At 33.0% G+C, this 25,221-nt stretch overlaps 1 protein-coding gene across 1 annotated transcript; it reads left to right on the top strand.

Annotated features, from left to right (window-relative positions):
* The first annotated feature begins 2,022 nt into the window (after positions 1–2,022).
* LOC106619997 (organic cation transporter protein) lies at positions 2,023–24,413 on the top strand. Its single transcript, XM_014238362.3, has 9 exons — positions 2,023–3,219; positions 20,502–20,951; positions 21,014–21,168; positions 21,240–21,408; positions 21,654–21,786; positions 23,078–23,234; positions 23,298–23,480; positions 23,562–23,746; positions 23,810–24,413. The coding sequence occupies exons 1-9, from the start codon at positions 3,098–3,100 to the stop codon at positions 24,020–24,022; spliced, it is 1,767 nt and encodes a 588-aa protein (XP_014093837.1). The 5' UTR covers positions 2,023–3,097; the 3' UTR covers positions 24,023–24,413.
* Positions 24,414–25,221: the final 808 nt, after the last annotated feature.

The raw sequence follows: 25,221 nt of genomic DNA, 5'->3' as shown, positions 1-25,221 counted from the left end.
GCATATACTCGTAAGTATGTAATTATATGTACATATGAGTATATATATATAAGTATATATGAGTATGTTTGTATATACATATATATATTGGTTTGTGTGTAGTTTCGTTTATGACGTTTTTGCTTTTGTTTTACAAAAATGCGTGAGTGCCTTTCGGTTTTTGCTATTTTTGTAATTTCTACAGCCGCTGCGCTGCCGCTGTCAGTGTTGACGTCGCTGCTGTTGTAGCCGCTAGCGCTCAGTTCAAATGTATAAGATTTATTGAAGACTGCGCCTGTGACGCTGTTGTGACCTAGTGGTACCCAGCTAGCATTTGAAGTTTGAAAGTTTTCGTTTATGATTGCGCATTATATACTTATATGTATGCGTTAAAATATTGGCATTTTTTAAGAAAAAAACTCAAAACTGTGAAATTTAAGTTTTCTGAATGAAGTCGGGACATTTTTTTAGGCAGATGATCGACAGTTTTTGGGAGGAATATTCTCAATTGGCATTTTAATCCTCTTGGGCTCACATGTCGTATTTGCTGTAAGGCAAAAACGACTTTCTCCGCTTTACTAGACAAGACTAAACCAAGGATTTCAAAAAATTATTTTCTCATCTCTAGTAGACAAGCACAAGTTAAATTCATCTTTTTCATGTAATGCTTTTAGGTTTAAAATTCAGGCTCAAAATTTCGAAAAATAAATTTCAAAACTTTGAAATTTAAATAATTTGAGTGAAGCCGGTACATTTTTTTTAGGCTGCTGACCAAATACTTTTGGGAAACATATTCTTACTGAATATTGTAACCCTGTAACGCCTAACTGAAATAGTTGATGTACGACGAAAACGACTTTCTCCACTGTAGTAGACAAGATTCTACTAGAGGATTTAAGAAATGTCCTCAAATGTGTAGTTAACAGACTTAAACTTAATGACCGTTCACTGTATTTCAGGTCAAGAAGATCGAGGAAAATGGAAGACTATCAGCACTAAATTATCAAATTAGGACAATCAATAAACTTTTCATTGGGAACGAGGGGGGTTATGGATTCCAGATCATATATGTAGGTATAGGAAATGTATAAAAGAGGAAATGTTTTGACAAACGCCGCATCAGTGCTTTTTCAAATTCAAATTCCAAATCCCTCAAATTCATCTTAAAGCAGTATTCCTTACAGGAAGACGCTGCAAGTACGGAACGAACCAAACTCAGAGCCGAAGAGACTATTAAATTGCCAGTTATGACAAGGCACTACCCCTGGAATTTCAAGCTCATAGGTGGTGCAGAACAGGCAAATGCAGTTTATACGCTGAGAAGTAAAAAAGCTTGGCACTTTCACTTTATTGTGGTGAATATCACCCAATTCCTATGAGCGTCCTATCTACCCAGCTCACATAAATTCATTTAATTAAATAGAAGAGAATCGCTAATTATTATTTTTTTTTGATATTTTTAAGGGAGCATAATATACCTACTAATATTCTTCAGACATTTTTTCGACTCTCTCAAATACTTATCAGAGTTAAAGGGGTAAAGGCCTCCAAGCAAATATTCCTTTGAGGACCTTCGAAGACATTGTATAGACATTTTGAAAAAAGAGAAGAAATTTAACCCAAAGTCCTTGCTCCTAAGGCTTCTTCATACAAATCTGGTTTTAAATCTAAAATTGAGAGTTTTATACACCACCACGAAAAACCCGAAATCTGCATGCAATTAGTTCAAATCCTAATCATTGTTAGCTCTTTCGCTGTCCACAGTTCAATTACTCTTAAATGCCTGGGAAAAAATTTCAAAATTAGCTGTAGGCAATACTCGTACACACGCTATCATAGGCAACGGTACCAAAACATATTTTCTTTATTGGGTGCAAACAGCCGACGAAGTGCACGCTTTTTGGTCGGCTGTTCGTCTCGTGCATCCAATTTTTCAGTTGCAGCGCCGCAACAGCAACACGGCAGCAGCGCAACCGCAGCCGGCGATCGAACAGCTGCACAGAAATGCTCGGGCGCTCGACTATAACAATTTGCGATCAGCAAGCAAACGATTTAGTCGGTGTAACGCACTCGACGTGAGCAGACTAAACGTAAATAAACAATTTAGTTATAAAATATATGAATAACATTAAACACGAAGCCTAAATTAAAAGGATATAATAAAAGAAATCAATCTAAATCATCAGCAGTTTCCGGTGAAGACAAGCGGGCGGCACTAGGCGCACTTTCTACCTTAATTTCTGTCAACTTTATTGTTTGTTTTGTTATTGTTGTTCTACATTGAAAATCGCGTGTTTTTTTATGCGCAAACGTCGAGGAGACTGACAAGAACACGCCAGCTGCCAGTTGGCCATTGCAGCGCAGCACCATTCTAATTGACGTCTGCAGTGAAAAGTTGGCAAAAGCAGACCTCGGTGCACACAGATTTTCTTCGCAGATTTAGCACACATTTCCACACACAGAACCGCTAACAACGCTGCCGCCTGCTGTTATCGGCGACGACTTCCCATCCGCGCATTTTTTTGCAGCATTGTTGCTGTTGCTCTCGTTGTTGGCGTTGTGCGTAGGGCTGTAAAAATACCGAAGCGTCGGCGCTGTTAAGATCACATTCACATTTCTGTTGTTGTTGGTGTTATTGATCGTGCTATATAAAATCTTTTTATACGCGCCACTTATTTGTTGCTATTGTACGGGTGAATTTTCGCGAGCATCACAGACGAGCGGGTGCGACGACAACAACCAGTTGACCGCATTTGGCGCCAATGAAAAATTACAACAACAAAGTGGCGAACGCAAAACGTAAAGAAGGAAAATTCAGAGCGCGGTTCGCGTGATGCGTGAAAAGTGAAAGTGCAATGAAGTGTATTTTCTGATTAGTAAACAACAACAAAAGACAAATATAAAATCAATAAACAATAACAGTCTGAAACAAAAAAAAGTGAAAAAAAAATGTTCGGAAAAATAGAAAAAATTTGTATGTAATAAAAATTAACATTTAATAATACAACACAAAATATTTTTACGAAATTACCTAAAACAAAAATTCTTAACTTACCACTTTGTCAAGTCAAACAATCGTTAGTACGTTATAAACATCACAAAAAACAATATCAAAACAATGACGGCAAAACTGAAACCTGAATGCAATGAGAAGGCAAAGGAGACCATCACCGAAGAGAAGTTCAAAGATTTACTCACCGAACAGTTGGAACGTGTTGGCGCTGGCGGCGCATTTGTTTGGTAATTATTTTCTCCATTTTCTAATAAGTAGCAAAATATCTTTTACCCATTGTAAATACAAACAAAAATAACAACATACATATGTATGTGCGCAGAGCATGAAAATGTATCGATTCTCTTCCCTTCGGCTGTATACATATGTCAATCAATAATTTCGGCATTTCAAAATAAATTTCTTAAAAACAAGTGACACGAAAATAAATTAGAAGAAAAGTGCATCAGTTAATTCAAGGGCTCAAAAAAAAATTAAATACGAATAAATGTCTATATATTATTTTTTAAAATATATAAGGAATTTTTTCGAAAATATAATAATGTGTTTAGATATCATCGATATGAAATATTTTTATTATTTAAAAACAATTCAAGTGTCAATAAAATTTTAATGTTATAAAAAATGTGGTATAAGTAGTAAATGTCAGTTTTTTTAAAAAATAAAAACTGCAGTATATACTCGTACAGTACAATTTAAATGCTTTGGGGTTTTATTTGAGGTTCTCAAAGCGCTAAACACTGCAGATGTCGCATTTATTTTTGATCGGTGATAATAATATTGCATCCTTTGTGTTTCTGCTCGTGTTTGAGCTAAATTTTGAGGGCTTGTGTTGTCAATTGATGCCCTTTATTTTAGCGAACTCTTCGGCCAAATTAAATATAAAATCTAGTATGAAATTCAGAAATGGTTGTTCTTTATCTATAGGTTCGCGGCGATCCTTCCACATCAGAAATCAGATTGGAAAACGTTTATCCGTACACTAATTTTGTTATAAACCATCCTCAAAGTCATTGAAAATAATCGTTAAAAAGTGTTCATGAAAGAACTATATACTTTGGTTGGTGGTGGCCTTGGATAGACAATCTATTAGGCCTTCGAAATCGACTCTATTTGTTGGAAAAAGTCGTCTAAGCATCTAGCAGAGCAGAAAATGTCTATAACACACTTAATATCACATGTCTGATTACCACATTCCGTTCCCACGACAGTCTGGTCTACTTAACCGGAACGAACCCTTCTTTTTATTCGACCATGGATTTGGAACTCGGCAGCATTTCTCCAAATTTCCTCAGAGATGCTTTACGCCGCTACAACAACAGCAATACATCTGATAAAACTTTCTTCGTATGCTTATCATTAAAAATGTCAAACTTGATTATAAAGTTAACAAATGTGATAAAAAAAAGTTAGAAAACTAGTTAAGCCAAGTTTTCAAAGATACTAAAACGATTATGTTATATTACAACAGTCTAGTTATATTATTATACCCGGAACAGGGTATTTAAAGTTTGCTATGATATTTGCAACACGCAGAAAAAACGTCGGACACCCTATGAAATGATCAGCATGACAAGTTGAGTCGATTTACCCACCAGTTACTCAGTTTTTGAGATATTGATTTGAAATTTTGAACACGTCCTTTTCTCCCCAAGAGGCTGAACATTTGTCGGAACCACCGATATCGGAGCACTATAGCATATAACTACCATACAAACTTAACGATTGGAATAAAGTGCTTATAGGGAAAACTTTTTCATTTAACCAGATATCTTCACAAAATTTAACATTGGTTATTGTCTAAGACAATAATGCATTCTCCGAAAAAATTTTTCAGATCGACTCATTATAGCATATAGCTGCCATACAAACTAACCGATCACAGTTCTTTTAAGGAATCTTTGTATTTGTGAAATGTATTACCTTTTTTTTCTCGTTTTTTTATGAACTATAGAACAAAAAAATACCTACTGCTAATAGAGTGTTCTTTACCTTTAGCTTTTGACTTTTGAAAAATGTCAGAACGCTTATTTAAAGTCAATGTCGGGGTTACGATTTTTTAGAGTCACAAATGGAAGTTACTAGCCTTACTCCTTACTTGGAATTTTAGCCCAATAAAAGGGGTTCAATATTATTGCATTAATATAATATAACATACCATTCTGTCTGTTTAATTTTGACACGTTGAAAAAAAATATTTCGTATGTTTAACACTTAATTTTCTCATATAAGAACATTTCAGTGTTATCGAAACAAAAAAACCAATGACTTATTTAATGAACTGTCATTAATATTAGACGCATATGAGGCACATCTTATCTAGAAGATTTCTCTACTACTACTAATTGGCGCCAATAAATTTACATGCAACTATTTTTGTATTCCAAATACAAGTGTCTTTAGTTAACATTTTAGTACAAAATATAATTGCGCCAATTCTTGCTATAAAATATATTTCACAAACGAAATTGACAAAATTTTGAAAGAACATTGAATAGGCGAAATAAGTAGTCATTAAAAATTGTTGAATAAAATTCTGGCGAAAAAAAATTTGGCAAACACGTAAAACTGCACAATCCTTAGGCAAACTTCTAAAGTGTTATAACTAAAATTTGTTTGTTTTTTTAAGGAAAATGAAAATAATATAACTTGTTATAATAAAATGTTTAAAATATTAATCAAAAATTTTAGTTAATAAATATGTGTTACTTGGCATAAAATAATAATTTTTCGCTTGAGTCTTTTAGTAACATCAAAGATGTTCCTAGTGAAAATATAATTTCGATTTATGTCTTTTCAACCGTTTGCTTGAAGAATTAGTTAAATGTACGAGTAGTTTGCACATATGTATAACATATGTAGTACATAATATATATGTATATTAGTAGTGTCTACATATTCATGTTCTTTCACAAATGAGCTTCCGAAAGCTTTTAAAATGCAAACGTATCGAGTTGAATATGCGCAAACAGACGTGTAAGAATGTAATTATGAATGAAATTATCAAATAAAAAAACAGCATTTGTAAACGTTTAGTAACGAGAAAAATATTATTTGTAATAAAACATATTTACGTTTCCATCATATGTCACACTTGACGGACTATTCGGTAATATTTTGAGGCCATAGTTTTGTTAAAAAACCATTATTTGCAACAAAAAAATTATAAGCAAAGGTGGGCTTTTTTTATATTACGGGATTTGACAACCCTAGTGTTGCAATCTGGCAACTTACAACTTTATCGTAAAGTTTGACATTTTTGAAGTTATACATACTCAGAACGTTTTTACATACGAGGGCTAGTTGTGTTGTTTACAGTAACTTAAAATATTCATCTCAGCCAAAAATGGAACTAAATCGCGAACATTTTCGCGCGATTATTTTTTACAACTTTCGACGTGGATTACCTCAGCAACAGTGCTTCGTTGAACTTAATTAAATTTTTACTACTTCTCTCATATTTAGATATTACTTCGAACATAGTACTAGTATCGACGTAGAGTTTGAGGTTAGAAAATTTTCCAACGGAATAGTAAAAACATTGTATAATGAAAATAGATTATGTGGATTTTTTCTTTTTAATTTGAATCTAAATTAGTATTATTACTTTATATAATACATCTACTAATCCATATTTGTAACCATGTTGCATGGTGAAATGAATTTTCGCAACTTTACAACTTACTAATACATATTCAAATAAGTAAAATAAATAAATGGAATAATTTGTAATTAAATTGAATTGAACAACCACTGCTTTATTTTTTCGCGAGCAGCCGGTAAATTGTCCATAAAAACGTAATTGCTTAATTAAAATATAATATAATCTCTCAATATTATACAATCTCCCTATTTCTTTCAAAATTATTAAATTAAATTAAATTATTAAATTATTTTTGAACTACATTGCATAATTATTTGTATTTCGCATTATTATTATTATCACAAACAAAAATTTGCTTCCAAATTATACATAGTAATAACATATTCAAATAAATAATTATTAATTAAGTTGTTTTGGATAACAACTTTTATTTACATGTCGACTGCTTTAAAATTTTTCCTTAAAAAACACAAAATTTATACGAAATAATCTCGACTATATTACTAGTATCGACGTAGGGGGTAGAGAATAGGAAATTTGACCTAAAGGTGTTTCCAACTTTCGTCACATTATCCATGAAAACGTAATTGCTTAACTAGAATACTATAGCTCCAATTTTTGGAAAATTTTTACTGTATAATTAACTACATGTGTATATTTACGTTGCACCCCAAAAAATTCCACTTTATTTATAATAATTAAAATTGAAAATGTTTACTATTATTATCACAAATAATGAATTATTGCCAAATCGTACGTAGTAATAACATTTTCATATAACTAACAGAAAAAGACGTTAACTTCGGTGCAACCTCTCCTTCAAAATACAAAATATACCATACAAGCACTTGATTCCGATCATTCAACTACTCGATTCCGATCGTTCAGTTTGTAGAACAACTATATACTATAGTGATCCGATAGGCAATAGTCCATACCAAATTTCTTGAACATATCTTCTTAGGGAGAGTTCTTAGAGAAAAAAAGTCGGGTGCAAAATTTCAGATCGACATCTCGAAAATACGGAAAGACGAACATAGCTAAAACGACGCAACTCGTCACGCTTATCATTTATATATAAATACTTGACAGGGTCTCTGGCGGTTCCTTTTGGGCATTACATACATCATGACAAACTTAATATATGTACCCTATTCAGGGTCTACAAATTATAAAAATATAGTACTAGTATTGGCTTAAAGAACGAGGTTCGAAAATTATAACATGTTCAAATAAATAAAAGTGATAAATACTAATTTAAATTCATGCATAACTGTTATTTACTTGTCAACAGCACTAAACTGTACATACTAAAAAGCGGAAATTTCAGTTTCACAGCAATCTCTAAATCTAATTAACGAAATACGTTTAGCATACATTACAAATCCATTACACCATCTACTTGTATTACTATTTTCGAGTAAAAAACTGCGTCTATTATTCGCTAAAAACGAATATTCATTCACCGCCTTTTTCCCATAGGAGTAAATCAAATAATCGGATAAGATCATGAATCAGACGACTAATATATTATATAATACGTATCAAGTCGGTATACACATTTATAAGTGAAAATAAAGCGTTCTGCAATTGGAGCTGATCCAATGCGAATGTACAACAATATTCAAAGTATTATATCTGAACAATCGGTTTTTGGGATCCATGTGCATAGATTTTACGCGCACTTGTTATACACATGTGAATTAGAATTATAAGTTGCTTCTAATTATGGAATTTTTCAGCTGATTGTTTTAATAAAGAATCTCATATTTAATTTTTGAGAGCACGCAAAATATTTCTTTAGCTTTTTTTTTATTTAACGGAATAAATTTTTTTTTATTTTAAAGCAATCACAGCCAATAGAAATACATAATCTTAAACTGACACATTATATAAGCATTCTACACATATAAACGTCACATATTGTTACTTGAAACACCCTGTCATATATTTACGTATACTTTGTGTTTCATTATTTTCCGATTGAACGATTTCATTTTAAAAACACATAAATTACATACTCTCATCAACAATAATGAAATCAATGCGGAAGAAAGTGTAAAAATGGGGAAACGTTAGCTTAGCAATAATAATTGTATTTTATTTTCAGCTTACTTAATATTATGTGAAGAAAAATCGGAAATCGCTTTTGCAAAATAGATTTCATATAACAAAGAACCAATCGGGAGTGTGGCATCGATTAAATAAGTGTCATACAAATTTCAAAATCGATTGTTTTATGTTATACGCGAAGTATTTTCATGAAGATGAGTATTACAGATTACAAAGTATAAAAGTATAATCAGATTGGGCGTGAGATACTTAAGAACCTAAGCCTCAGAATCCTTAAGAACACACTTTTAAAAGCTCCAAAATAAGCTGCCTCTCGTTTGAAAGAAAACTTCAAATTAAAGTATTTGGAATTGAAGGTCATGTAATTTGAAATTATAGTTCGATATTATGAACATGTTAATTGTTTTACACGTGAAGCTTACCAATGTCCCTTAATTTACAAAAATTTTCAATAAACATATTATATATGAACGTATCAGATCACCACTTTTTAGTTAAGTATTAGTTAATTATTTGCCACAAGGAACTAATTTAGTCAATTAGTATGTAGTTATTAGTCAATTAGAAATAAATTTAGTTAAATATTGCCCAATAAGTAATGAATTAAAGAAATTATCAACTAATTAAAAAAAATTATTGTTCAATTAGGAGTTATTTTGGTAAATAATTGAAGTATCACTTGTCAATTAAAAAAAAAAAGTTATTAATAATGAATTTAGAATTAATTTAGTCAATTTGTAAGTAAATTTAGTTAAATTGTAGGCAATCATTGGTCAATTTGTTCAACTATTAGCTAATTATTGGTCAGTTAGAAAAAATTTTTGGAAGGCATTTGAGTTTGCTTAGTCAATTATTAGTCTACTATAAGTCAATGGGAAATAAATGTATGTAAATATTAGTAACATATTAGTAAATAAAGAATTAACTTGGTAAAATAGTAATTCATGGTTAGTCAATTAGGAAAATATTGTTAATTAATACAAAATGAATCATTAATTTAGTTAATCAGTAGTCATTTAGAAATAATTGTCAATTAACTAAGTTAAGAAAATATCTATAATATATATTTTTGTAATATTTATACATCGCACACGTAGTCAGTGTCACAACTCAAAAATTTTCAAAATCAATTTTTTTTCAATATATTAATTCGTAATATACTTATGTACCTAGCTAAAAAATCTCATTGTCGTCATTAATTTCGTCATATGCCTCGCTTGTGCAGTATCAACAAAAGAGTACTATCTGTAAATGTGTCGCTTTTGCTGAAATAATTGTGATTATCACACTGCTATTCGATGTCTTAAGTAGACATTTTTATGTTAAACTGGAAAATATATTTGAGTAAGACGCTCTTTAAAGATAATATTCTACATTATAAAATGTTAATCATTTTTACAGGAACTTTTTCTTTGTCATTTGCCATTTGTCATTTTTCAAGTTATCTACCATAATTGATTTTTGGCTTGAAGTATGCATTTTTACATTTTCGCTCTTAAGTTTGCATATAAGTATTTTGCAGCCGCATTGTTTCAATTATTCAAAGTAAGTTTTCTACAAAAAATTTAATTCATAAAATCTCTGCTGAAAACAAAAATGCTACATGTCTCGCAGCTGTCTTTAACATAAATACAATAAATGCGTTGTTTCAAATAAAAACTAATATAATCACTAACGATCTGCACAAAATAAAGCATACATACATATATATACAAAAATAAATGGACACATACATACATATGTATTCATTTTGTTAACATATACATTCCATTAACAAATTTAGCAAGTTACGATCACGTTCTACAATATCACTAGTCTATATGCGCATATGGATCGCGTGCTGTCAGCACTCACTACGTATTATAGTGTGTTTAAAGCTCATACATTAGGGAGATGCTCAAATGTTTTATATGGCAGATTTCCAAAATATAATTTTGGTACCGAGTTAAGAATATTTAAGGCTTTCGTAAGGGTTATAGCTCAAAGTATAAAAAGCAGACTCCAATCCGCAACAATTTTGGGGTTTTAGAAAAAGAGTTTATTTTTAAATTGCTGAAAGGGAGTGACATTAAAAACAAAAAATAATTAATAGAAATATTTTTAAAGACCTTCCAATGTACATAAGCATATGTATAACATATGTATGTAAGTATGCTGTCGCAAAAAACTCGGCCGGCCACCTTTTGCCCCTGACGCTATGCAACCATTGCGAGCTGATAAATATTTTTCTAAATATAAGTTTCTATGTTTATATGTTTATATGTATTACTTGTATTTGTTATTCATTCACGTTTCTTTGCTCATAAATATTGATAGCACGGATGTATTGTAGTTACGTTTGTACCTAAACTGAGCTTTTTGCATATAATTATGGTTTACATATATATGTAAATAAAAAGTTATTGTGCATCATGTGGGCTAATAACAGTTAAAGCATAACTGTCAATTTGATAAGAAGCGACATTTCTCAAATCTAGAGGCATACATATGTATTTAAATAGATATATGTTGCACCTTGTTTTGTTATGTAATTGCAACACACATACATACTTGATAGGTTGTTTGTCATGGAAATATTTGTTGACAGACCTGACATCGCTTATTTGGTTCGATATTTAATTGAATGTGAAATATATGTAAAGGTTGGCCGTTATTTCCCTTCCGCTTTTTTGCTCTTCATTCAATGCTTTATAAAAAGTGTTACAGTGATCGAGATGCCAACTTCATTATACCCCTCTCGTAGAAGGCTGCGTCCCTATTGGCAAAAAAAATCGGAGAGCTAATTTTCACAGGCCTCTCTTGAGGCCAACTTCTCACCATTAAGCGCGTTCGCCATGGACAGGAAAAGATGGTAATCACTTGGTGCCAGGTCCGGACTATAAGGTGGATGCGATAAAACCTCCCATCCGAGCTCCCGTAGCTTCTGACGAGTCATCAACGAAGTGTGTGGTCTGGCGTTGTCCTGGTGGAACACTACACCCTTCCTGTTGGCCAATTCTGGACGCTTCTGGTGATCGCCTGCTTCAAGCGGTCCAGTTGTTCGCAGTAGATGGTAGAATTAAGCGTCTGGCCATATGGGAGCAGCTCATAGTGGATGATTCCCTTCCAATCCCACCAAACATACAGCAAAACCTTCCTGGCCGTCAATCCCGGCTTGGCCACTGTTTGGGACGATTCACCGGCCTTCGACCACGACCGTTTTCGCTTGATATTGTCGTATGTGATCCATTTTTCGTCGCCAGTCACCATCCGCTTCAAGAATGGGACGAGTTCGTTCCGTTTCAGCAGCATATCGCAGGCGTTGATTCGGTCCAGAAGGTTTTTTTGCGTCAAATTATGCGGCACCCAAACATCAAACTTTTTTTTGTATCCAGCCTTCTGCAGATGGTTCAAAATGGTTTGGTGACTAACTTCCATCTCCTGGGCGATGTCACGAGATGCCATATGCCGGTCTAACTCGATGTATTCCATGATTTGATCGGTATTTGTCGTCACAGGTCTTCCGCCGGCTAGCTTATCCATGGTGTCGTTTTCACCGGCTCTGAATCGTCGAAACCATTCCTCCGCGGTTCGAAGTGAAAGAGTACCATCCTCCAAAACACCATTAATCTCACGGAACGTTTTTCTAGCGGATTTGCCTTTAACGAAGAAAAACTTTAAAATAGCGCGAATTTCGGCGTTAGTGAACTCCATGTTTACACGTCTATAACTGTTGAACGCAATATCCAAACTAATCATGCATAGCGTTGTTTTGTAGGTTATGTCAAGACCTTTCAAATTATGTATAGTGTTGCCAGATACGAGCTCTGTAGCGCTTTGTACATAGCCGCGAAATTCAAAAGACAAAAAAGCGGAAGGGAAATAACGGCCAACCAATATATGTATATTTTTGTAAATAATTTTGTTCCGGTTTTTCCTATTTAATGATTCTTTTCTATCGAGGGTCATTCACATTAAATTAATACACTGATTAAATAAGTACTCATATGTGGCGCGAAGCCTGTGTAGGCATGGGCTCGATTTAAAAACCTTATCCTAGATTGGTACAACATCTTCTATGTATTCAGGGAATGGTTGAGCACTTAAGGCCAACCCAGCCGAGGCTTATACCAAGTGTATTGAAAGATGGATTAAGCGTGGCATGCTTGTATTGGCTTAGGAGCCAATTATGAAGCATTAAAAAATATTTGTATATACATGTATGTATGTCCGGATCATATTTGATTTCATGGTATTGTTACGCCTAGAGATATTTTTTTTGAAGTCCCAAGTTTTAAATATGATTATGCAGTTTTCATGGATGAGAATATAGTGTAAAACTTTCTTCTAGTGATTATCCATTTTATCGTTTAAAATGTCAACCGATATCATCGATGATGACATGTTAAATGATGAGTTATATTCGATAACGGTATGCAATATAGAATATTGTTACATATGTAACAAATTAAAAGTTCTAATCACATGCTAAATCTAGTGCCATCATATATTTGCGATAATTGTGTGTGAAACGTACCTATTAAATACGTTGCACAACTTGTACTCGATAATTACAGTTTTGCATTGTCATGCATGGTTAATTGTCTGTATGAATGAAATTAATACATACATATGTACAGGGTGCGCCTTTTATATGCCGGGTGAGCTAAATTGCTATGTTAGGGGAACAGAACATCGATTCGAGATCGATGAAACGCCATTGCATAATCGAAAAGCTACTGTTCGGGCTGGCGTTAACGACATCAACATTGGGCCACATTTTGCACACAAAACGAATCGGTTGTTGGCGCATTATGTCTGCGTGATTGAGGTCTTTACGGTACTAGTTTTAACGTCTTGTTGTTACCTTCGGCCTTACCAAACTCCGCATGAAACTATTCAGTTACAAATTTAAATAAAATATAACGCACCCTGTACATACACATATAATATTTATAACGGTTTAAACAAGCTATGTAATTTAATGGGATTCTAATAAAAGGGCATTGACCTATATTTATTTTATTATTCATCAAATCACTCTTTGAGATAAAAGTGAAAACAAGTTTTTATCAATGTTTGTCAATACTTAAGTGAAATCGATGTAAATATGAGTATGTAGATTAAAATTCAAGAGGGAGAAGTGCTAAAGAGAAAGTAAATAAGTAATCGCTAATATATTTTTGTTTTTAATTAATCTATGCCCTTCATTTTAAAACTTTATATATTAAAAAAACAAGAAAAACCGTTAACTTTGTCTGCACCGTAGCATTCAACGAAAACAGTTTTGCCATTTCTTGTTTTTATATGAACACCTTCAAATCGAATTAAGATTACTTAATAAGAAAAAAAGATCTTGCATGGCAGCTATGTGCTATAGCAGCCCTGAACAATATGTACGGAGATTATACCGTTGACTTGAATAATAATCCATGTCAAATTTCGTGAATACAGTTTGTCAAATAAAAACATATCCAGATTAGGTTATAAATATATTTAAAGAAAGGGCTAAGTTCGGGCGAAAGCCATATTTAAGTTCTCAAAGTGCGAATGTATAGAAATGTCTGCAAACATTCCATAAATATGCAGGGAATCAGTATTCGTTATTAGACAATATTGTGGACATACTTTGTATAGTATCACTTATTGTTCGGGGTATGCACTAAAGGCAATCAGTCGGGTTGAAAAATTATTTTTTTTAAATCACTATAGGAGAATATGGCCCTTTTTTGTACCAGCTTACATTAAGTTGCTTGCAATCAGTTCATAAAATTTTGTCAGGAAATATCGAATAGTTGTATAGACTCAAGTTAACAGGAGGCATGGAAGTAATTATCTTCGGGGGTAGGAAAATATACATATGTATGTATGTACATATATACCGAATATATACATACATTGTACTCAAAGCCGATGAAGCGTCAAATAATTTCTGTCTAAAAAATACTCTGAAGAAACGATTTTTAATTTAACGACAATACTCATTTGTTTACAAATAAGCCTGATTAATGCAATTCAGGTAGTAGCTTACCACATAATAACCGTCATAACCTTCAAACCGCAAAAAAATTCACGAGCAACCACAAAACACGAAGTGAAAATATTACATTTCAGAAAAACAGTTTTGGTGATCAATGTCAAAGGCAAAGCAAAAATATTGACACACAATTGCAATTACACACATACAGATACACATATGTATGTATGTACTTAAAAGAAATGTGTCGTTATTTATTAGCATGCGCATTTATCCGGTTATGGATATGAGAGCCTATACTTAACATTGCGAGCACATTTGTTTTTGTATTTTTGGTAATAACAAATAATTCCTGATAATTTTTCAACTACACGTAAGAAACACAAAATTCAGCAGGCCGTGACAAATAATAAAAAGTTAGCGAAAATATCTACATATTCACGAAGGCTAATGTTACATTACTCGTACATTGAAAATAATAAACACAATTAATGCTAAAAACTTCACAATTGCTTTAAAGAAATATTTCTGTTGATGGCATTATTTGTTTTGTTTGAGAGAACGTGCCTACGAAAGGCAACGAGAGAGTGTAGCACAACTAAATTCCGTTACAATTGTTGGTTATAGAACGCTATCTTACTAAAGCCTGAAACGGTTTTTTTTTTGTATTATTCGATGTGAAAAAATAGCGTGTTATTTGTTTCAAATATTAAAATTGTAAAAGCATTACACATTAAAAGCACAGAAACTATTCCAGTTAAAAATATTATTAATTCTGGCAGGGTTGACACCTATTTAAGAGTTTTAACTCAAAAATTTGATATAATTCACAAATTATTACTATATGGATATCAATTTAAAGAGGTTAATTAAACATTTCAAGTTATTAATTAAACATTTCAAGCTGAAAAGCACGCTTTTTGTTAATATATTTTTTTAAAGTAAGGTTGCCATCTGTTCGAAAATGATTAATCAATGAGTAATGAAATATTATAACTTGTGTATCAAACCAATTATTTATGATATTTTTGTAAAACATGTTGCCACCTGTTTATATAATTTAATTTAAAAAATGTATTAAAAAAAAAATTGGTTTCAAATGTAAGCTTTTTGAGAATTTTTTGGTGCATGGATACATAGAATATTTTCAATAGAAAAAAAATCAGTTTAGGAATCACGCTTCAGTTACCACAAACCAACAATAAAATGCTAAATGACAAGTTGATTAGATTAGATTTAGTCGATTTAGCAATGTGCATTTGTCCGTCTGCATATATGTGAATTAACACACTTACTTAGTCCCTCAGTTTTTGAGATATCTATTTAAACTTTTCCAAACATCCTTTTCTGGCCAAAGCTACTAATTTGCGGATTTGACGATATCGGACCACAAAAGCATATAGCTTCAAAATACAAAGAAAATGATCAAAATCAAATTCTTGTATGGAAAAATTTATTTTTTGACAAGATATCTTCACAAAATTTGCTGTGAAGGGTATTATAGCTTCGGTGCAACTGAAGTTAAAGTATTTTCTTTCTTTTTTTAAAAGAAATAGTGGTCACCTAAATTTTAATAAGAATTTAATAAAATTAATTAAATAAGGATTTTTTTAATTCATAAGATAATAATGATCAACACCAATCAAATAGATGATCACCTATATATAAATATCATTCATACGACCGGTAGTTCTAATAATATTATAAATACATATTAATATTGGTGGTTATGTAAAAAGCTTTAATCTGATAGCGTTTATTATTAAAGTCAATTGTAAAGATTAATCGATAAATGTGTTTATGTTTGAGATACATTAAATTTTATTTTTATTAATAAAATACATATTATCTATGCATATGTTTCTGTGTTGCTATTTGTAATTATTAAACATATAATTTTTGAAATAAGCCGCAACACAAAAACCTGCCACATCGAAAATTCGGAAATAATTATTTATTCACAAAACGAATGTACAAATATTTGCATTTATGAATTTTTTATAAGTCTAAAAAGCCTTCCGCCACCGTTGCAGTTGCTTGTAGTCGATTAAGTCTGCGAGCTCAATGGAACTAGCGGCGCTAGCTTCATAATATGTAGATTTGTTCACATAAATTACTAAATACAAAATTACCGCCAAAAACTCATAATGCACAAACACACACACACACCATATACATTTCATGAGTCACGTGAGCCGTGACGAGGCTACGATTTTTATATCCGATCTATGATTTTTTATGTATGCGTATTATTTTTACGCTACAATTTGCATGCCGATCGCGCAGATGACCGCGACCAGCTACGAATATTGAATAATTTGTTTACGCATTTAATACATGTATGGCGTTAATTAAATATCAGGCTGCGTTTTAAGAACGTTGTAAATAAATTAAAAATTTTACTTTTGAGTAGTTTTAACAATTGACTAACTGGGAAATATCCAACCGCGATTGACGAAGTGCGTACGTACATGATCTTTTCTTACGAAATACACCTTCAATCGCTGTTGCTGTTGTTGCTGTAGTAGCTGAGGACGAGTCTATAGATTTACTAGCTTAATTAATCTCAAAGTTAGGCGAATCCGGCTAACCTCTGCTTACAACTATTTTTTAGTTTTCAAATCGACTGCCTTTGTCTGCGTACATATACAAACTCGAAAATAAGAATACTAATTTAATCAGCGTTGATTTGCTTTCATTTCCTCAAGGTTGGTTTGTTTTATTTATATTCACATTTACGTTTTATTTTGTGAGTTGTAGGGCAGCAGTTGTATTACTTTAAATTAAATAAAGGTATAATGGAAGTGCGCCACTAACACACATTTTGGTGTACATATGTATTTCTAAGTTAACTCGTATTCATATTTGTTTTAATCAAAAATTTACTTCGGGGTATGAGTAACGTAACATTTGGGGCTTCAAAAGGATATACATATAGTTCTCATATCATAAATTTTTAATTTAGCTTATTTTTAGTATGAAGTGGAGAGCTTTCTCTTCAGTCATATTCGAACAATAAAAGCTTGATACTGTCGGCCCCATGACTTTCAGGTATATTCAACCGAAACGGACCTGGAACTATGAGCGGCCAGTGGTTCTTTCCGTAGAATTATTCATCCAAATGTTTTCAAGCAATTTGAAACTACAAACCCAACTACGATCAGTGGTAAAATCTCAGGATAGCCGTATTGGGAAAGTAATTTGTATACCTCTCTTGCTAAAAGTAGTATAAAACAAGAAACTTCACAATTACAGAAGATTTCTTACAAGAACTTAATTTTGATCAGTCAGTTTGTATGGCAGCTATACGTTATAGTGATTCGATCTGAACAATTTCTTCGGAGATTGCACCATTGCCTTAGAAAATAGTCCAGACCGAATATCTCGTCAAATGAAAGAGTTTTCCATGCAAGCACTTGATTCCTATAGCTACAGTGATCTGATATCGGCGGTTCCGACAAATGGGCAGCTTCTTAGGATGAAAAGGACGTTTGTAAAATTTCAGATCGATATCTTAAAATCTAAATCGTTCTTAATATACCCTGTTTAGGTTATAAAAATTAATTACGGGTGAGTTATTGATAACTGGCAAATTATCCGTAACCTATTTGACGTAATAGAAACATTGTTAGTCAAAGAGACAATTAGTAACGATTTTACAGTTATATCTGTTCCACTATCTAATATACTTCAAAGATCACTTCTTACACCAGAGCTAGTAAATCTAAGCGTGTACTCCGTTTATGAGAAACTTGCGGTCATTGAACGCAAACTATTGTTGCTGTTGTAACAAAAGAAAATTTTGAAAAAATTTTCTCCTAGTATGCGTGATTTCTGAAAGTTTTATATGAATATTTACGAGATCTATTTGACACTGTTTATCAAAACGAAAGTAAGAGTAGCGACAAAAACAAAAATATTGCTAAAAAATTTCAACATTTCCACATATATTTTGTACACGAAACTTTGCAATCAATTTGTTCATTGTAAAGCCTCAACCGTAAATGTAATAGTGGGTGATGTTAGAGGTATGAAACTTTTATTTCACAAACGCAAAAATAAATATAGAAACATTTTTATTAAATGTGCGCGCATTTTTAGTTCGAAAATTTTAAGGCATTTAGTATTTGAAGAAAACTTGGCATATAAGACTCGTCGCTGCGTCTAAGAAACATCATCCTGTCGGTCATTTCTCGACTACACCTGTTCCAAGTCGGCGATATCTCGCCAATAGTCTGCTTATCAGTCGTAGCTGTTTTATCAGCAAGGACTTATGGAATAGTCAAAGCAGAGCAAAAGTTAGTCTCACAAACACAAAATGCGAGACCTAGAAAGAGCTAATTGACTGACGCCTTTTTTTTGATATGTTTCGGTAATAGAAAGTTCCCTTTAATAAACTAATGGTTTCACGATCTATGTCCTAGATTTTAAAGGATTGATATATGTACCAATAATCTTGTGGCTTTCAAACCGATAGTAACTTTTTCTGGATACAAGGAGTCTGGAGGAACATAATATAATTCGACTTTTTTACTCCATTCCGTAGCTGTTAAGGCAACACCACTTTCCATGGCAATTTTTTAAAATGTTGTGAACATAAATGTCAAACACCTGTCAATACTTTGACAGCTAACCACCCTCTAGAAAATATTATGGGTAATTTTATAGCTTTAAAATGAACACCATATATAATACATATCAGATTAGAACAGATTTGCACGCGAACACTCATTGTCGTTAGATGTGCATAAAAATGTTTGTAAAAAAATATGCAACAAGTTAAATGAGGAAGTAAGCGATCGTTTAGCTAATTAAAGTCACAGACAAATGTAAAAAAATCAAAATTAGCACGTAAATAATTAAAAAATGTATACAATTGAGTATTTAAATAGTGCAATTATTTCATGTAAATATTTGAGAACTGATACGTGCTTTGACTTTAAATGCATTTTGAGATTTAAAAATTTTATGGACCAAATAAATTCTTCAACTTTCCAGAACTGATACAAAATTGATCAAACCGCTATATATCCTTCAACTTTTTGCAGAGATTCTGTAATCGTGTATGAGCCGGTATCAAAATTGAAAAATGGGTGAGGCACCTCCCATCTTTAAGTGAAATCCTGTATCGCAAAAACGACTTGATCAATATCAACCAAATTCGGTACATTATATTATTCTTATATTGCATAGTGAAAATGGGCGAATTCGGGTTACAACCACGCCTACTTTCAAGAACTCACAATTTTAGATCTCTTATCCAAAAATGGTCGAAATCGGGCTATAACGTTTTAAGCCCCCCGAATACTGAATATTTGGACACCATTGTAAATGGCTGACTTTTTACCGGAAATATTGGTTAATCTGTGAGATATAGGTATTAGCGAAATTCGGATCAAATCTTCTTATGACAATAATGTGCTCCGGTGTCAAAAATGGGTTTAAAATTAAATAAATGAAATTTGTGGAATCGGTACACGAATTACCACAGTTCCCATATACTGCATATTAAGACTTTCGATCGTCGAGCAGACTTTATGACGCAAATGTCGGTCAGGTCGGTAAAGATAACTTCATAAAATTGCGTGGAAAAATATTCTCGAGTATATTTGAGTAATGCTAAAAGTTAATGCTCTCAGTCCAGAATTCCTCTTAGCCCCATTTATTCGGTTGTTTAATATGTATGATATTTTAATGCAATTAGGTAGACATGTTTTCTTAAACAAAATTAGGTTTAAAGCTGAGCTTGAATGCAATCGGTCTAAACCATATTCGCTGATATGATTCTCTCTGATTGACTTTTTTCACAAATACCTAATAAACCTTTAGTTGCTTAAATGATGTTTGATTAATAATAGCGATTAATTTTCTTTTAGGACTCTCTTTTTCGTCTGCGTTACACCGAACATTCTCAATGGCTTCCACGTTTCTTCCTACACCCTACTGGGACACTTACCTGAAGATCAATGGTGCGCCGTCTCAAATCTGCAGTCGACCAATTGGACTGTTGAGCAACAGCGAAGCATAACACAAGAGAATCTCAATACAGGTGGTTGCACCATATGGCAGTACGACTACCCGAAACTGGCGACTATGACATACGAAGAGGCACTGAACTACACGACACAGACACAAACGACGAACGGTAAGCTGGCAGAGATACCATGTAAAATGGAAGGTGAATACGCGTACCCAGATGCCGAGACCACATTTGTGGCGGATTGGGATTTAGTATGTGAGAATGCCATACAACGTACTACGGCGCAGGTTGCCATATCGTTGGGAAAATTTTTCGGCTCCTTCTCTTTTGGCATATTCTCGGATAAGTAAGTACACACTGTCTACTGTAGTGGCTTGGTTAAATGGAGGTATTTCAATTATTTCGCAGATTTGGTCGCAAAACTTCGTTCACTTTAGGCGCCGTCTTTTACATCTTGTCGAGCTTATTATGCACATTTTCACCCTGGTATCAGCTTTTCTTAGTGGGCCGCTTTGGTTTGGGTGCGGCCTCTTCAGGGCTCTTCTATCCCGCTTTTGCCATGAGTAAATATATAATATTTTGTGTGTATTTTGATTGCTATATATTTCTAACGACATTTTATCGCACATTACAGTTGTGGAGAACGTTTGCCTGCGGCATCGCTCCTGGATGTCGATCGCGTTTTCGGGCTCCTATCCGATTGGCTTGATCATGCTGGCAATGATCGCATATCTGGTGCCACAATGGCGCTATGTTCAGTTGGCGCTCACAATGCCGGCATTTTTGCTCATCTTTAATTGCTAGTGAGTTGGTCTTGGATAATTTTTGCTAAATTTTTTATTAAATGTAATTAAAATTAATAAGATTTTTGACTTGCAATTTTTAATCTCGATTTTTATTAATTTCGGCTTATGTTTTTCTCTCTTAATTTCATCGCCGTTATCGTCGTTATCACCATTATTCTGCGTTTTTTGTTGTTGTTCGGTTATGTTGCTGCCGCTGCTGTAAATTAAAAATCTCATATTAAATTGTTTGTCGTTTTATTCAGCTTGATGAATGAATCGCCACGTTGGCTTATAACGAAGAAACGCTACGATCAGGTCTACAGAATCTTATTCAAAGAGGATTGCCATTATGAAATTCAGAAAGCCCCCATTGAAGCCATCACCGACAAGAAAGCCGTAAGTTTTTATATATTTGTTGTGCTTTTGTTGTTGTTATTCTTTTATTCTTAAGTTCAATTCATTTGTGCATAAGAATATTTGTATGCGGTAAATGCCACATTTCAAACCATATGTATATTTATATACAACATATACATACATATGTACCATATATGTTCATGTGAAAGTGTACTATTAAAGTATAAAGGAAGTCCATTCACCCACATAGTATTGTAAATTAATAATATACTTAACATATTAATTTTTAAGTAAGCTGATTTCACTTATTTTTATAATTTGCATATCATACATATTATCTGAACAAATTTGACTCAGACTGGTCTATTTAAAGAACTACGACCGTACGAACCGAATCCATAAAAAAATATTCCCAGATTAGTTTGACCTTTTTTTTATTGTTTTTATAAAGTTACTAACCGATGACTACGGAATCCTTGAAAATGCTACAGAAGGGTTTTGGGGAGTCTACTTTTTCACGAACACAATTATATGTCGTGAAGTCAACGATAACTGGCCTTTTGCGAGTCGTCTATCCACTTCTGTTAGTTCCGAAACCGGAAAAAAAAAATTTGCTGAAGGCACTTAAGGTCATACCACCATCCATATAACGGAATTTTTAAAACCATGAAATTATTTGATTTTATCACGGATAACGCAATCATAAACGGCGATACTGAAAGTCAGCATAGCCCATACAGTGTTACTGATATATGGCAACCTTATTCTACCTAACCTTTCTCTAGTTCCTTATTTCGCATATGCTAATTTCCGTCCATTTATTAGCAGGGAGTCTGTGGCTTAATATGAAGTGAATTGGTACCAAAAACTATTTGGCATCGATTGATGCATTTTCCTAGACACCCCGAATACTAAATATACGTGTTTTCTACGTTCCGATTGATAAAAAACTGACAAATGGTTAGTAAAGTCGAGCAAAAACGCATACTGATTTACGAAACCAAGTTTTTTTAAAGACATTTTTGAATTTTTGATTTTGACAAAATTTCAAATTTAACTTTTAATATTTATAATAGTTTTTTATATCAGCTTCCGCCCAAGCGAACAAAATTAGTCCAAAATAAACTCAAGAGTCCTTATTTTATTAAGAGAAAATAATCAGCCGTAAGTCAGCTTGATTCTATGACTTTTCAGAGTACAGGTTTTAAAAGCTCCTTCATATTATTTTAGTTTTAAGAAAAACTGTACATTTGTTGTGAATACATATAAAATTATGTATATATACATATATATAAATATACTTGAACAAAACTTTTTTTTCGCCTTCTAGGAGGCGCAGCCCGAGGTAGCGACAACACTTTGGGTGAAATTAAGAGAAGGTCCACTTAAACAATTCCACGAACTATTCGGCACATGGAAGGTGCGTCGTCTCATATTTACCGCATATTTTATGTTTTGTGTAACCTCTCTCAGTTACTATGTCACAGGTATGTAAAGAAAATTGTATTATTATATATAAACAGTGACTTACTATAAATATTATCTTGCAGCGCTGAATGCCGCCAATATGTCGGTTAGTCGATTCATTTATGTTGGCATTACCGGTATGGTGGACCTGCCCTCATATCTGTTGCCGATGATAATGCTGCATTTCACGGGTCGACGCACAACTACAATGTCACTGTTTATACTAACCGGAGTGGCCTTACTCATGGTGTTGGCTGTGCCCAGCGGTAGGAAGAAACATTGTCAAAATTAAATTTTTCACAGTAATAGTTAATAACTTTTCTGTTTTTGTTTTTGCAAAATCACAGGAAATACTGCATGGATAATATTATTTGCTATGTTGGGTCGTTTCGGTATTACTGCTACATATTCCATTGTTACCCTATATACTGCTGAATTATTTCCCACCGAGATAAGAAATTCTGCTTTGGGCACATGCTCAACGTGGGCCCATGTAGGCTCCATCTCAGCGCCTTACGTGGTGGATGTGCTGGTGGGTGAAAGAAGTTGTTTTACTTTTAAAATGTTATATACATATGTATATGTATTCTTGCAGGGCTTACTCGGCTGGTACATTCCAACGACAATTTGCGGTTGCTGTGTGTTAGTAGCGGGTCTGCTGACGCTCACTCTACCCGAGACCAGTACCCACAAACTGGTGGATCGCGTTGAGGAAGTGCCTTCTGAATCGGAATCGAGCACTGAGGAGAACACAACTTCTACTACTGTGGCCAAAGTGAAAGAAATCGAAAGTTCTAATAAATTTTAGTTTTTTTTAATACATACATACACATATATTCTCACACGTACACAACATCTATTAATATAAGTATATACATTACAGTACATACATAATTACATATATAATTTACACATATGTCAATTAGAAATTGCAAGAGTTTTGCAAATGTTCCATTGTTTGTTTTTTAAGATATCTTATAAATTAAGATCTATCATAAACCGAAAATATTATGGCTAGTGTTGTATAATATATCATGTATGTTATTTGAGTGGTTAAATAAAAATTATTAAAATTTATTTATTTATATAGTAAAAAAATATGTATTTGCACATTAGTTAGTAATACACGTTTATTTGTCGTAGCCTGTTGCTTTTGATTATGACAATAAAGCTATAAGGCAATGAAATATAATTTTAAACATCTGCAAAATTATTTATTTTAACACTAAACGAGAAAAACGGTTGTTGTTGGTGCTGTAGCGGCAGAATTCTGCCGAGTTGACAGTCCTTGGCCGGAATAAATCCGGGTCCGTTCCGGTTACGTAGACCCGACTGTCGTGGGAATGGCGAGAAAAACGGTCGTTAACTTCGGTTGCACCGAAGCTATAATACCCTTTACAAAAAAAAAAATCAGTTTGTATGGCAGCAATATACTATAATGGTCTGATCTAAACAATATGCTCAGTGAATTTATCGTTGCCTTGGATAATAATCGTAAAAAATTTGTGAAGATATTTTGTCAAATAAAAGTTTTCGAGGGGCATGGCAATATCGACTCAGCTCGTAAAACTACCATACAAATATGTATTTTATAGGGTCTGAGAAAATAAACAGACTCTTGGTTTATAAAACATTCACGCCTTCAACATTTGGGGTTTCCTTCGAGAAACTGTCATGCAGAAGTCTAAAATTTAAGAGTCAATAATAGTGGACTTAGAAGCCAATAATACTTTCTTCGTTGGAGCATATTTTTATTTTTAAGCATTCTTCCATTTTATGCCTTTAACTAATTTATAAATTTTACTTAACATTATGTAAATAGCAAATCTTTCTCGACTACGTACAATTCGTCTTCAAACTGAAAGTTATTCGATCCGGGCTGTAGTGCTAACAAGTAGACCAAAACGTCATAAAAAGATATATAGAAAATTATATTAATTATAATTTACATTCTCTAATATATATATATAAGCTTTTTTTTATAAAACGGAGTCAAACCAAGTCTAA

This window comes from Bactrocera oleae, chromosome 2 (genome assembly GCF_042242935.1).
Source record: "Bactrocera oleae isolate idBacOlea1 chromosome 2, idBacOlea1, whole genome shotgun sequence".
In the NCBI taxonomy this organism is placed as follows: domain Eukaryota; kingdom Metazoa; phylum Arthropoda; class Insecta; order Diptera; family Tephritidae; genus Bactrocera; species Bactrocera oleae.
The sequence above is the reverse complement of the archived record's forward strand: the minus strand, read 5'-3'. Positions and strand labels throughout refer to the sequence as shown.

What these genes read in the sequence shown, in the direction of transcription:
- LOC106619997 (XM_014238362.3), top strand. Translation starts at nt 3,098, where the DNA reads ATGACGGCAAAACTGAAACCTGAATGCAATGAGAAGGCAAAGGAGACC. An exon ending in GCTGGCGGCGCATTTGTTTG is followed by an intron (nt 3,220 to 20,501) that starts GTAATTATTTTC and finishes ATTTTCTTTTAG; the next exon opens with GACTCTCTTTTTCGTCTGCG. An exon ending in CTTACGTGGTGGATGTGCTG is followed by an intron (nt 23,747 to 23,809) that starts GTGGGTGAAAGA and finishes GTATTCTTGCAG; the next exon opens with GGCTTACTCGGCTGGTACAT.